The 15,353-nt window shown below is 40.5% G+C and overlaps 1 protein-coding gene across 1 annotated transcript in view; it reads right to left on the bottom strand.

The window, feature by feature from the left end:
* SERPINI1 (serpin family I member 1) overlaps positions 1 to 15,353 on the bottom strand; it is an 81,274-nt gene that overhangs the window by 36,734 nt on the left and 29,187 nt on the right. The window contains 1 exon segment of the mRNA XM_030574559.1: positions 1,568 to 1,835. Coding sequence (XP_030430419.1) covers positions 1,568 to 1,817 — 250 coding nt within the window. The 5' untranslated portion in view covers positions 1,818 to 1,835.

A 15,353-nucleotide genomic window follows, 5' to 3' on the forward strand; every position in this document is an offset into this window, starting at 1 on the left:
ATTTCAGTTGTCAGGACACTGCCCAGGGAAGGAGAAAAGCAGTCTCTTAGATAACGAGGAACTCTGACAGTAACAGGTTTCACAGATTAAAAATCCCAGCAACCAGAATTGCTCCTGGAGTCAAATCAGAAGCCAATAAAACATATGGAGAACAAGCGTAGTGAGTTTAATGTGTACTGAACAAAGATTGAAGCAACCTGCTGCTTTCTACGATAGCTGAAGCTTCTGGTTGGTCTTTGGAGATAGCTTCATGTAGAGTGCACTGCAACAGCTGAAATAGGAGCTGACAGCTGTGCATACAAAGTAGGTGTCTGAGATCCGAGCATGGCCTGGTTTTCATTAACTGGAATACACTTTCAAATATCAGAGTGTAATTGTCTGTTTTTCATCCCTTAGGGTACATCTACACTACCCGCCGTATAGGCAGGTACTGATTGATCTGTCGGGGATCAATTTATCATATCTAGTGTAGACACGATAAATCGATCCCCGATCGCTCTGCTGTCAACTCCAGAACTCCACCGCAGCGAGGGGCGGAAGCGGAGTCAGTGGGGGAGCGGCAGCAGTCAACTCGCCGCTGTCCTCAGAGCCAGGCAAATCAAGATACGTCAACTTCAGCTACACTATTTGCGTAGCTGAAGTTGTGTATCTAAGGTCGACCGCCACCCCCAGTGTAGACCTAGCCTTTGAGGCAAAATTGTAGAACTAGGCAGGAAATATAATCTGCAGGCATCATCTGTGTAGGAGACTATGCAAAAGGGCTATTGAGGCTGCCCTCAAAATGCCGCTCCTCAGAGGCCCCCAGGTCCAATGGGTTTTAATAAAGGCCAGAAATTTCACTCACGGGTTTCCAAGCAAACACCTATGTACAGTACCTCTCAGAATCATTATGATCCTTTGATGTGGCGGTCTCTAGCTACAGTCACATTATGGGGTAGTTACATTTACTCAGAGACATGCAGTAAAGTGGAAATGCCCAGCAGATTCACTACAAACAACCACCACTAATACCTGTGAACAAAATTTGCCCTTCAGTATGTTCACACAATGATATTGAAGGTACATAGATGTAACTGGGGGTAAAATCTGATCCTATATTATTAAGAACAGGTATTTATACACAAAATGATAACATAGAATATAAGAATTTTTTATAGGTTTATATTTTCTTGTCTCTATATTTCAACTCACAACTAGTTTATACAATAGGTATTATCTGCCCATCTGTTACAAATTTTAAACAGGAGTTTATCTAATGATGCTAAATATTTGCCCCAGTACACCAGCTGTTAAGATTTCTTCTATTCTAAATTTGATCACCTAGTACCATCAAGGAATCACAAAATAGTTATACTAAAAATATTTACATTACACATTACACAAATCACATAAAATTACAGTTTCAAGTGCAACAACTAGTTTTCAAGTGCAACAACTAACAGGTGTTCATACTTTTCCCCTTAAGAAATCCACGAACAAAACCTTGACCTTTCCATGGTTGTTCGATAGGCTCCATCTCTTCCTTTACAACAAAAATATAGAGAGAAACACAATTAGAAGACCTTACCATTTTTCAAGATGTCATATCCCAGGGAATGTCGAATTTCTTTTAAAGTGGATCCATGAGCTCCAAGCTCCACCATCCCCAGAGCAATTGCAATGCTCAGAGGAGAAAATAGAATATTTTCATCTTCCCCGGTGGCCCGCAGCTGATTATAAATGTTCACTGAAAACTCTGCAATAGCTTCATTAGGAAAATTTGTGCTGAAGGCCTTACTTTGCAAAACCAGCAAAGACAACAGTCCAAGGAAGTACATGTCTTGTGAGTTTCAGGTCTGCAAGATAAAATTTGAGGATGAGTAAACTGCATTTAAGAAATAACAGGCTCCATTCAAGAGGTTGGAGGGAGAGAGGGCACACCACAGTAAAGCTGATTATATTGTTTTGTACCATGGTTGAAAAAAAATATATAAACTAGAGAATTTTAACATGCAACTTATTTATTGGGAAAGGGGTAAAGCAATATGTGTGTGTTCCAAATAGATTTCTGTAGCAGGTTATTAAGATATAATATTATATCTATCTATTCTATTTTGTGCCCTTTTACTTTCAAAAGTCACCTGTAGTTCAAAAACTATTCTGATTGTCCATCTCTGTTCTAAAAAAGGTCTAGCAACAGCTTTCCTTACAAATGGGTTTTATCAATAGTATGTGTATTAAAAATGAAGTTACATGCAGGGCTTTGTCTTTGTCCACCTTGTCAAGGTCCCATTTACTTAGCTAAAATTGTGGCACATCAGGCAGTGGCTGTGGTGTTAATGAGTTTCTGCAGTTCTGCAACAAAGAAACTTGTTCTTTAGTTGGGAGATCAAAAAAGGCAGACCATCCATGCATTGCTGAGCTTTCTCTTTGCCCTCCAGTGACACTGAAATCAATGTCCAAATCAGTGGAAGATATGTTGTCTCCTACTGAAACTGCTTTGAGTGAGCCCACTGATACCCAGACCAATGGAAACATATTAGGGAGGCTGCTTGGTCACAAAGCATGTCTCACCTTCCTAGAGTGAACTTGAAAGGAAAATAATTTAAACGGAAATCTGAGTGAAACAAGACCCTTGTTGGTAGCAAAGCAAATAAGAAGGGGTTAGTTTTTCCAACCAGAGTAAACATCCAGCTGGGAATCTTTAGGAGTGGGGTCAGTTAATACAGTGTTTGGCTGGAGAATCCTTTGTCGAGAGTGTCACAAAAGGAGGGAAGAAGAACTCAATAGAACAAGCTCTGGTACTCAGCTCTCTCCATCAATGCACTGCAGGCCCAGCTGAAAATGCTTCAGCAAAGAACAGCGCTGCCAGCTTTCACAATTTTATCATGAGTCTCATGTTTTTCTTAAATCCTCAGCTCTTAATCACATAACTCTATGTGAGAATTTATTTTTTAAATAAAAACTGACAAAGTTTAAGTATCTAATCCTCATGATTGCTGAGAAAAGCTTAGAAACATGACTCAAAAAGGCTCCAAAGCCAGAAGGCAAATACACATTTTTTTTTTTTTTGGTTAAATCTCATGATTCTTGTAGGGCCTGACTCATGATTTCTGAATGCTTGGGGCTGGCAATGCTGATTAGTTGTTTGCTTAACTATTTCAGGACACTAGGGCTCTTGAAGTCAGTGACCTTAACATAATATTACTTAATATTTATATAGTGCATTTTATCTTCAAAGCACTAAACAAGTGTTACCCAATTAAAACTCACAACACCCCAGAGTGGTAAGCAATTAAGCATTACCACCCCCTTTTCACAGATGAGGAAACAAAGAATTAATCAGCGTGCACGTGTTTTGGCTACAACTCTGATATAGCCATTATTTAGTGATCTCCCTCACCGTTAGCCACATACATCACAGATAAGATTTTTGCTTTGCTTGTTCAGTCAGAAACCAAAACACTTTAACTTGTTAACTGCTGTGGCATCCACACGACATTCACAAAAATGAGGCCTTACTGATAAACTAAAGGAGCTCATGCATATTAGCCAGGCATTGTTTTATGGATCCATATTCTTTTTTGCTTATAAATTTGTGTGGACCTTGTCCCATCCTCTAGCTTTCAATGAAGTCCCCCCAAAATGGAATTTAACTGTATGTCTCTTGTTCCTTCTTATCAAGATATCAAGAAAGCCCGCAGTGGAGATTTTTACCTCATTAGTTTTTGCTTTATGTAAAACAAATCATCTGGGTCTAGAGCCCTGTCAGCTTTGACTGTTGCTTATGGCTCGACTACGTACTTTAGCATAATCATAAGACCATCTAAGATTTCTTGGTCTCCCTTCGGAAAACGTCTCCCAGTCTTTGAGGCACAACCTTCACTATTTCTTTCAAGAACACTGACGCAATGAATTCATTCTGTTCCAAACTAACAACAACTTTATCCGTCACTAGCTTCCCACTTAACTTCCTTAATGACACTAAAGATTTCTTATCTGCCTGCTGGCTACCCAGCAATTTTAGGAATTTAATCTTTTTCATACTATATAAATCTAATAGGTTGAACATGACTGCCTTTGCTAGTTGGGACATTTAAGGCTTCCTTCTCAACGGACGTGTGTGTAAGCTATTTTATATTATTACAAGAGCACCTAGAAACTCCAAACAGCAGGGCCCCATTTTGCAAGGCATTGTACAAACATTTAGTAAGAGACACTCCTCCACCGTGAAGAATTTATAAGCTAAACAGCCAGGACAGACAAAGAATGGGAGGAAGGCAGCATGATCTTCATTTTACAGCTGGGGAACGGATGCACAAAGAGATTAAGTGACTTGTCCAAAATCACACAGGAAGTCTGCAGAGACAGGAATTTAATCCAGATCTCCTGAATCCCAGTCCAAAGCCTTAAAACAGATGTCCATCACCCTTCTCCAAAGATGGGTCCAAAGCAACACCCTGCCTTTCTGAGCTTTCCCCCAAATTTGGGAAAGATCATATAATGATTAAAATAAAAACTTCATATGCTCTGCTGTATGGGGGTGGACTTAAATATGTGCTTAAGTGCTTTGCCACATCAAGACTGTAATTTTAACTCATGCCAGCTTGCTCTGAAAACTGAAAGGGGTACTTAGTTTGATGCACATTGCATCATGTTATCTGTCATTTCAAAAAAGCTTTCCAATTACTTCTGGTTGTGAAGATAGCTATTCAACACTCTGATCAACAGCCTGCCATGTGAGCTACAGCCAGATAGGCTATAACAATAGCAGAAAGGGAGATGAACACATCTTATACAGAGAAAACTTCAATGGCTAGTTTGGACCATTTAAATGCTAATATTTTTAATCAGGTTTATGCAATACACACATGCCCAACACCACCCCTTTTCCTTTTACAAAAATCCCACACACCTCAGATCTTAAACTTTTAAAATATATATTAGTTGTTTTGCTAATCAGAGCAAAGTTAAACCTGAAGAAAGATAACAGATTGAAAACTGATTCAGGCCTCAATTCAGGTAAGCATCCCTATTCAGCGAAACACTCATGTACATGCTTAACTTTAAGTTTGATGTCAATGGGCCATAAGCACAATGCTTAAAATTAAGCTATGATAATACAGATAACTATAACAACAAAACCCAGACCCCTCCATCAGCAAGGTCAATAGAGCATCAGGCAGGTACAAGGGTCTGAGAGGTTCTCAATACAAGACTGGGCTTTAGTCTCTTTGCAACTTGGCAAATGATTTATAATCAAGTTCTTCTTTCCTTTAATACATTTCTATCCCCAAATATTTGGGGCAATTGTTTTTAATACGATGATTTGCTGGTTATCTATTTGCATCCACTATTTCTTGTTTATAACTCACATTGTATATGCCTAATTCATACAGTACAATTCTGATCTCCCTCCTAAAAATATTTCAGTAATCCACACTGGAGAATAGTGCCTTTACAGAGGAATAATTACGTGTGAAATTTTGGGAGCAGCATATATTCTCAAACACCCAGCAGTTACATGACTATGCAAAAAAATGAATAGGATCCCATGAACCATGGTGAAACAAACTCGCTCCTTTTAAACGTGTATATTTGAAAATTGAATTTTTTAAACATGCTCAACCAGCCCTACTATTTTCTTAGTTTATTAATATAGTCAGTGTTCTAGTCAGGGAAACAGTATCTTGTTCTTTTTCACCCCAAATACACTTTTTTCTTTTTAAAAAGTTCTTCTGCAAAAGACCTATAGTATTTACTAGAAAGTTATTTATTTATTATTTTATTAATTATTTAATAGAAAATTATCACCTTTCTGTAAGTATTTTGGGCAAGCCAATAAAATTTAACAGAGAATTTTATCCCTGCTACAGAATTATATAGAGTGGTTCAAGATTCTAGAAAGTGTATCGCTCTAAAAGCCTACTGAATGTAAGAGTAGTTTCTGTAGAACCATAGTGGCCTTCATCACTGTTAAAAAACAATAAGCCTTTCCATCATAATGAATCTGTTATTTGAGACAGCTGTCTTCTCCTTATGAACATTATAGAAAGAGGTGTTTATTTTTTCCCAAAAAAATTATATTTAATCAATTAACACACAAGAATCCAGCACACTCCTTTTATTATTTCAGTTCCAAAGCAGGAGCCATCACCTACTTTTCTAAAGGACTGGAGTTGGAACCTGCCTTCAGTGGAGGAAGCCAGAGAGATTTCTTTAGCAGATGAGCCAGGAAGCACAGAAGGTGGGTAGCTCATGGGGTGGCCTCAGTGTTCCAAGTGATGGGGTCTATGAAGTTTGCAGTGATTTTGTAGTTTTGTAGTTTTGTTGGGTCCAGGATATGAGACACACAAAATGGGTAAAGCAATATCTTTCATTGGATCAACTTCTGTTAATGAAGGAGAAACATCTGATCTCCACAGAATTCTTTTTGAGGCTGGAAAGAGGCCTTCAGATTCTGAAATCCTTTTACTTCTAATAATTCAGATGTTGCCAGGTGGAATGGCCACCCTCAGCTTCCTCACAAAACATGTTATGTGAGATCCTGATGATGCAAACTCATGTCTCTTGTTGTACCAGAAATTAAGATACTACACAAGAAAAATCACCACAGCGTGTCACCTAAAAATAAAATGTCTCTTTCTCCTTCATTTTTATTTTTGATAAATGACTTGATTACAGCTTGACATTCACCTAACATTAACAAACAATTACCTGTGGCAACATTCTGCTCTAGTGACATTTTTCTGTTAATTACCATAGGGTAGCTCAACTTTGAGTATTCACAGTGACCAAAAAATGTTAGCACATACTTGGATTAACCAGATTATTATTTGTATTTCATCAGCACCACATTGTGTTAGGCACTGTATTAAAGTGGTAAGAGAGTCTTTCCCCCACAAAGCTTATAATCTCAACAGACAAGGATGGGAGTGGAAACAGGTACAGAAAGGTGATGTGAGTTGCCCAAAGTCTCACAACAGATCAGTGGCAGAGCTGGAAATAGACCTCAGGTCTCCTGAGTTCCTGTCCAGTGCCCTATCCGCAGGGCTATGCTGCCGCTGGACATGTCAAACACCCCTTCTGTAAATTCTTCTTAACCCCATCCATGTGTTTCTTTCCCTCTTTCACTAAGAATTTCCAGTGTTCTACAAAAACTAAATCCTAGTTTTACCACTGTCAAACCACTGTACCAGGTCTATTTGGCAAACCTGATGCCAATTGTCCAGGATGGTCTGGTTTTCATGAATTTCAGTAAAACACATCAGCAGAGAAGTTAGAAGGATTTGAGGCTTGGGAAAAAAGGATTTTAAAAAAGTCTTAAAGAAAAGTTTTAAAAAAAAAAGTGTGCAAACTTGCAGAAAACTTCTTCAATTAAACATTTTTTGATACCATCTCTTTCAGTTCACACAGTTTCATTTAATATTTTTTCCTATTAAGCCATTACAATACCATTTTTGCATCTATATTAGGTGTCTCTAATGTACCCACTTCTGTTCCTGCTAGGCACTGTGGACACCACCTATTGCACAAGATAATTCAATAGATTAGAAGATTCAGTACTAAGAACGAAGCACTTAATCTTTCATCTCTAGGTCTCCACATTCCAAGTCTTCCTCCTCTCTCCCCCAAAACCTGTGAAATGGGAATGAGAAGTATTTATATGCCTCACTAGGAGGTTTTAAGCCATAACTATCACTTAGACTTTGTCTGAAGATGGAAAATGCTATGCAAGTGCAATCCACTGGTGAGTGTGTGTTACAGTACCCCTCTGTGCATAATTTAGAGCAGTGGTTCTCAAACTTTTTTTTTTTCCCCACAGACCACTTGAAAATTGCTTATGGTCTCGGCGGACTACTTAATGATCTTTCCAAATGCTGTTTGTACCGTTAGCTAACTATTGTAAAGCGCTTTGGATAAAAGTGCTATATAAAAAAAACCCCTTAATAATAACTAACTTTTTTTGTTCTACAAATAAAAGCACACAACTCATATTTTAATTTCAGCAGCCTTACCTTTCTAATGCGATGGATGCGCCCTCTCTCCCCCACCGCAGCAGCCACAGAGCTGAGGCTGGGAAGGAGGGCCATTTCTCCCCAACATCCATAGCCCTGGAGCTGGGGAAAGTCGCCTCTTTCTCTGGTCACCACAGCCCTGCACATCCCAAAGTCCCCCACCCTTTCTTCTCATCCCGCTGCCCCCTCCCACCTACACCGTATTCCCCCCAAGGCCACCACCTCACCTGTGTGGCTCCACTAATTAGGTGGGTGGCCTTTCATTCTTTCATGTGCGACTGCCCAAGGCGCGCACCTTAGAGGGAACTATCCACTAACCACCTGAATGGAGCTCACGGACCACTAGTGGTCCATGGACCACAGTTTGAAAACCTCTGATCTAGAAGATATGGGTTTGCAACAGCTCCAGCTAAACAGGCTTGGCTCCATAGCTCAAGCTGTAGCGCTCACGCTTTTTAGAGGTCCCAGGTTCAATCCCTAATACACTGAACAGGATAGTGGCTGTCATATAATTTCTATGTAGTATCAAGCCCTTAGTTCCCAAAATACTGTAAAAGATCTGCAGAGTGATAGCAAAGGGGCTTCCCTTAGAGGGAAACATATCCTGTCTGCTCTGTATCCTAGCACAAAATTCTCTCTACACAGACCAGCATATTAAGGTCCCCATCGCTTCCTAAAACACACTAAATCATAGAAGTGTGAGACTGGAAGGGACCTCAGTAGGCCATCTGCATCTTAGCCAATGCAGGACTACGCAATAACTAGACGATCCCTCCCTAGGCAATTTGTTCCAGTGCTTAACCACCCTGACAGGAAGTTTTGCTTAAAGTCCGACTTAAACCTCCCTTGCTGTAACTTAAGCTCATTGCTTCTTGTCCTATCTTTAGAGGCTAATGAGAACAATTTTTCACTCTTCTCCTTGTTACAACTTTTTATGTACTGGAAAACTTATTGGATCCTCCCTCTCCCCCATCTTCTCTTCTCTAGACAAAATCGATTTTTTTTCAATCTTTCCTCATAGGTCATGTTTTCTGAAGTTTAATCATTTTTGTTGCTCTTCTCTGGATTTTCTCCAATTTATCCACATCTTTCCTGAATGTGGTGCCCAGAACTGAACACAATACAAGACCACATCTTTAGTAGAGTTGGCTTGCAACACAAACCGTGAGCCACATAATTTTGTTGTATTTTATTCCCAAGGGACCACTCCAGTAGAGATGTTATGGAATTGCTAACTGCGGGTTGTTAAATCAGTCAGGGAATTTGGACTAGTTCACCGTAAAATGAAACCCTGATCTTCCCCCAACGGCATATTATTTTCCCCTCTGAAATTTACTTCCATATATTCTTGTTCATCTAATTTCCTCCAATATGTCTTGAGTTACTCGAGAAATCTCATCCCCACAGTGGATCATGTCAAAAGAGGATCACGCTGAACTCAGCCTTAGTGCAGCCAATGGGAAACTCAGTTTCCCCCAATGTTTCTTCTGGACAATTTTTAGAAAACTTCTGTGAATAGAAAGATCCTTTATTCCCTGCAAACCCTCACAGCAGATGAGGGTAGCGGGTATTTAGGAGTGGCTTTCCCTTACCCTGCCCCTTGGCTGGAGCACCTTCAGTTTTGTTCCTGTATGGCAATAGGGTGGGGGGTGTAAAGTCTAGTCTAAATGGTGTAAACAGAGCTGTGACTGGGTCAGGGGATGGGACAGAGGATTGCACTCCCTGAACACAGGCTGGCACTAGTAACCAGCCAAACAGGGCCTGAGAGGCAGAATCAAAGTGCCCACTCTACACTGTTTGGCTACACTACACAGCCCATTGTACATACCATTAAAGAGACACTCAAGTGACCTAGCACGGCCTGCAAGCCAAGATTTTTCTGAAAGGAATTATGCCTCCTGCAGCTCCCACCAGGGTGGTGAAATATAAATTGCTTTCCGAAGCATCAAGAAAAATCAGATTCCAAAACAAAGGAGGAATGAGCAGAACAAAAGTGTATATAAAGTGTCAAACTCTATCTGCATGCCCAGACAGGTTTAAAAAAATGCAGTCCTTTGTTTGCCTGGTCACACATTCAGTACACTTATTAATTTTATAAACAAATTATCCTTATGACTTTTCAAAGAAAGTAACTTTCCAGAATAAACCCATGATCCTTTCCCTCAATTCCCTGGTACACAGGGATTAGACTAAGAATCGTCATTTTATAGATCATACTTAGCTACTTGTAAGCAAAACAACACGCGGGGAGCAGGGAGCATCAGCAGCTTTTCATTTCTGATCTGCAGAACAGAACTTTATCCAACAGCTAGGGGAAGTATGTGCGTGCAGGAGACAGAACTGACTGTGTTCGCTTGTTCAGAGAGGAATAAATAAGGGATAGACGCCGAAGTTTGACAGAATTGCTTTTGTGCTACAAGATGTTCTCAATTAACTTGCTGTCCAAACACAGGGAGACTGACTGACAAAAAGACTGTTAGAGGGGATTCTGGTGGAGCTGCACTTGCGGTGGTGAGGTTTTTTGTTTGCTATGTAGAGCAGTGTCAATCCAGGGTTCCAACTCAGGCTCAAACCTAAAATCTCTTCTTTCGACACACAAATCATGCTAACCCACGGCTCGGATCCAGTGTCCCAGAACCCCAGAGGGGTGGAGGGTTAAAGCTTGGATCGAGCCAGGATCCAAGATTCATGCCCCAGTATAGATGCACCCCAATGAGTTTGCCAAAAATATACCATAATCCCACAAGCCAACTTTCTTTGTCCTCTGGACTGTCAAGATTTTCCTATACTTCACCACGAACATACCCTCCCTCCTGCACTGCCCTGTCTGCCCCTAGCCTCCCTTCCTGCAGTGCCCCCTTCCCTTTCTATTGTCTTTTTGTTTAAGTAATCCCCGCTCAACTAAATTCCACATACACACCCAAAAACCCAACCTCCCACCCTCCTCCTACTCCCCCCCTCAACAACATATCATGGATTTAACATTACATTAGCATTTTCCCTGGTCGTTTTGTTCACTCTGTGATACTTCTTCCCCCTGCTCTTTGCCAGTCCTGTCTACTCAGATGTAAGATCTTCAGAGTGAGGACTGTCCACATCTGTGTTTCTACAGCACCTAGAATAGGGCCTTCATTTCAGTTGGTCTATAGGCTGTCAAACCTAATCCCAGATTTGGACCTTAGCGTCCAACATATCGGGTTAGCATGAAAACCTCCAAGCTTAGTTACCAGCTTGGACCTGGTAAAGCTGCCACCACCCAAAAAATTAGAGTGTTTTGGGGCACTCTGGTCCCCCCAAACCTTCTCTGGGGACCCCAAGACCCAAATCCCTTGAGTCTCACAACAAAGGGAAATAAACCTTTTCCCTTCCCCCCTCCAGGTGTTCCAGGAGATATGCACAGAAGCAAGCTAAACAAAGGGATTCCATCCTCCCCGTTTCCAGCCTTGGAAAACAGAAGTACCGAGAGCTAATCTCTCTTCCCCCCTCACCCAGAGGGAATGCAAAGTCAGGCTAGTAAACCTAACACACACACATTTCCCCCTGACTTCTTCCTCCCACCAATTCCCTGGTGAGCACAGACTCAATTCCCTGGAGTTCCCCACTAAAGAAAAACTCCAACAGGTCTTAAAAAGAAAGCTTTATGTAAAAAGAAAGAAAAATACATAAAAATGGTCTCTCTGTATTAAGGTGACAAATACAGGGTCAATTGCTTAAAAGAAATATGAATAAACAGCCTTATTCAAAAAGAATACAATTCAAAGCACTCCAGCAACTACACACATGTAAAATACAAAAAAAAACATATAAATCACTATCCGGTCTTTTGTACTTACAATTGGGAAACAGAAGATTAGAAAGCAAGAGACAGAAATCCTCCCATAGCCGAGAGAGAGATAGGCACAAGACAAAGAACTCAGACACAAACTTCCCTCCACCCAGACCTGAAAAAGTCTGGTTTTTTGATTGGTCCTCTGGTCAGGTGCTTCAGGTTACCTCTTTCCAGGTGTAAGAGACATTAACCCTTAGCTATCTGTTTATTACATAGGCTTACTGTAATTAATAAATAATCATATACTATGGCAGGGCAAAGCAACCAGGCAAAAAGTGGGGTGGGGGTGGGAAAAGGAGGTAGTGCTAAAAAAGGAGGTAGTGTTAAAAGTAGTGGTTTTCAACCGGGGGGGGGGGGTATGCATACCCCGGAGACTATGCAGAGGTCTGTCAGGGGTGCATCAAATCATCTAGGTATTTGCCTAGTTTACAACAGGCTACCTAAAAAGCAGTAGCGAAGTACAAACTAAAATTTCATACAGACTATGACTTTTTTATACTACTCTATATACTGTGTGTGTGTGTGTGTGTGTGTGTGTGTGTGTGTGTGTGTGTGTGTGTGTGTGTGTGTGTGTGTGTGTGTGTGTGAGAGAGAGATCTGTCTCTCTCTCTCTCACACACACACACAGAAATGCAAGTATAATATTTATACACCAATTGAGTTATTTTATAATTATATGGTAAAAATGAGAAAGTAAGCAATTTTTCAGTAATAGTGTGTTGTGACACTTTCGTATGTTTATGTCTGATATTGTAAGCAAGTAGATTTTAAATTAGGTGAAACTTGGAGGCACACAAGACAAAGACTCTTGAAAAGGATATAGTAGCCTGGAAAGGTTGAGAGCCACTGCTTTAAAGGCCAGATTTTTAAATAAAAATTAGAAGCATGGGGCATCCAAGAGAACTATGTCTGAGGGAGAGGGACAGTAGCCAGTTGTCAATAAAGTTACTAGATACCCCTATTCTTAACACTGCAAGAGTTGCATTAAGAAGTCTGTAAGATAGCTTGGTTGCTACAGAAGTGATGGATGCTGTGATTCCAATCCCCTCCTGCTCAAAGGTTTCTATAACTTGTGATATTCTTACCATGGCTTTCCCCCTAATTTATCATGACAACCCTGCTCACCCATGTAGCCCCTATTACTGTGTTCCATCAGTAGCATTTTAGTGACCGTTATACTCTGGTTGCACATAGCCAGTGAGTCAGCTGATTCACGATATACACATTTGTTTGACTTGCACATTTGCAAGAACTGACTATTCAGGAGAGTTTAATATAGTTATATAGGCTTATTATCTTGTCACGGAGTTGCTGTGGACAGATGTCAAGCATCAAACTTGTTTGAGTGAGTATGTTTGCCTTACCAATGTGCAATTACATTTATATTTTAACCTCCCTGAACATTAATAATAAAGTCATGACATTTTAACACCAGCTGTTGATTCACAGAGTCACTGCCTTCTGAAGCAGGAAACCCTGAGGTCAATTTCATTTTGTCTGCTGTTCTGTACACCTCATAGAAATATTACAAAAGCAACAGCCAAGTTATTTCAAAGACAATGGGACATTAGCCATTAGAGCCAATGCACATGGAACTAAATCAAAAAGAAAAAAGTCCTTCTAAAGATAACATTTTAGAGATATCACAAGGTTTGAGATTTTTTTTTTTTTTTTTGGTATCAGGCACTCTATTTCAGGATGTGTGATTGCCTCAGCCATAAACCTGCTAGGGATGAATGGAAAGTTCCATTTAAAGAAAAAAATGCAAAAGGTTTTGGTTTTTTTTTTAAATCATCTTCCAAAATGGGGCTCAATCCTGCAGGGTAGTTTGCACTTGGTCCCCCAAAAGCAGCTAACCAAATCAGATAGAATTGAGGGAATATGAAGTTCAAATAAGCTAACAATTAATCCAACAATAATACTTCCTCCTCCATTATAGAGTGTTGTGGTGCTGTGGCCAAAAGACACAAACCTGGATAGCCTCAGACATGCATCTGAGGAAGTGGGTATTCACCCACGAAAGCTCATGCTCCAGAACGTCTGTTAGTCTATAAGGTGCCACAGGATTCTTTGCTGCTGGATAGCCTATAGTTACAGTAGACACCTAAACTGATATTCAGGCACTTAGAGAGAAGTGGCCTCATTTTCACAGCTGCCAACTTCCGTGGGTTGTATCGATTAAGTGAACCTGTTTATATACAGCTTATGAATGCTGTATCTATTTGAAACGACAACCTCCATTTTGCCTCCTGAACATCATTTTGATTATAAGACTGTAGAGATCCTTCACCTGGGCTCTGTACCTTCCATATTGAGCTGAAATGCACAGGAGGCATCAGGAGAAATTCTTGCACCGAGAAGAGGGCTAACAGTGGAGGCTATTAAACTCTGATGATTGTCCATTAAAACAAAGACGCCCGTTGGATAAAGAGGTGGCTACTGCCCAGTGTAAACCAGTTTTTCAAGTTTAGACTCCAAATCGATGATGCCCAAGTTACAGACCACCTGACAATTGACTTGGATCACCAGATGGGGCTTGAGGCTAATCAGTGCAATCATCTGATGGGTTACTGGAAGTTTCTAGAAGGTAGGTTCTGTCATTGGCCATTTGTAGAAAAATGACCAGAAAAAGAAGGCAGGTGTATGCAGGAGGAGAAAGGGGACAAAATCCTGAACTCCCTAACATACTCAGCTCCTACCTCCACGGGAAGAAAGACTGATCATTTTAGAAATCCTTCTGCAAAGTCTAGATCTACTTGTTTCGACTATCATTTGTCCCCCAAAGGATAAACTGTAAACCGGAGTAAATACAACTGTAAACCAGAGTAGCGTCCAGAGGGTCCTAAGATTGCCACTTCTCCAGATTTCCCCAGGATAGTCCCTTCTTTGATGTAGCTATCCTGGGAAATCTATAAAGGTGCTCAGTACACACTGCCAGCTGTCTAGCTTTATGGCTCAGGATCATCCCAGATATTCTTTTTTGTACCTCAGAGATGGCAGCCCCAGTGAGTCCCCCGAGATACCCACAAACATAACAGATTTGCCAGAGACAACCCCTTGCTTTTTTCTATGGGTAGGTGAGTGCAGTACCCTCCCCACAATGGGCTGATCTGGGGAAGACTCCTCAAAGGAAGCATGAAGATGTGAGGGGTTGAACAACACTGGGTCAAATAATTTTCCATCAGAAGCAGCAATGACTTGTTAATTTTTATTGTTAAAGAAACTCCACAAGTTAAGAATGTCTTCCCCTCTACTCTCAGACATATCACAGATTCCATCATTTAAACAAGTCACACATTTTGTATTCGACTGTGAAATCTGATAGATCAGTGTGATCCCAGAAGCTAACTCCCAATTGTCATTTAATTAAAAGGGCAGTAGCTAAGTTTCACCATACGCAGCTGCCAGATGGAATCACTGCAGTTTAAGTCTAAAGGCGACGTAATCACATGTACTGAAGCATGCTTTTATAAGTGATGAAAGCTGTCACTTATGCTACAGAAATTGCTGTAATGCCTTCTGATATT

Source organism: Gopherus evgoodei, chromosome 9, assembly GCF_007399415.2.
Source record: "Gopherus evgoodei ecotype Sinaloan lineage chromosome 9, rGopEvg1_v1.p, whole genome shotgun sequence".
NCBI classification, from domain to species: Eukaryota; Metazoa; Chordata; order Testudines; family Testudinidae; genus Gopherus; species Gopherus evgoodei.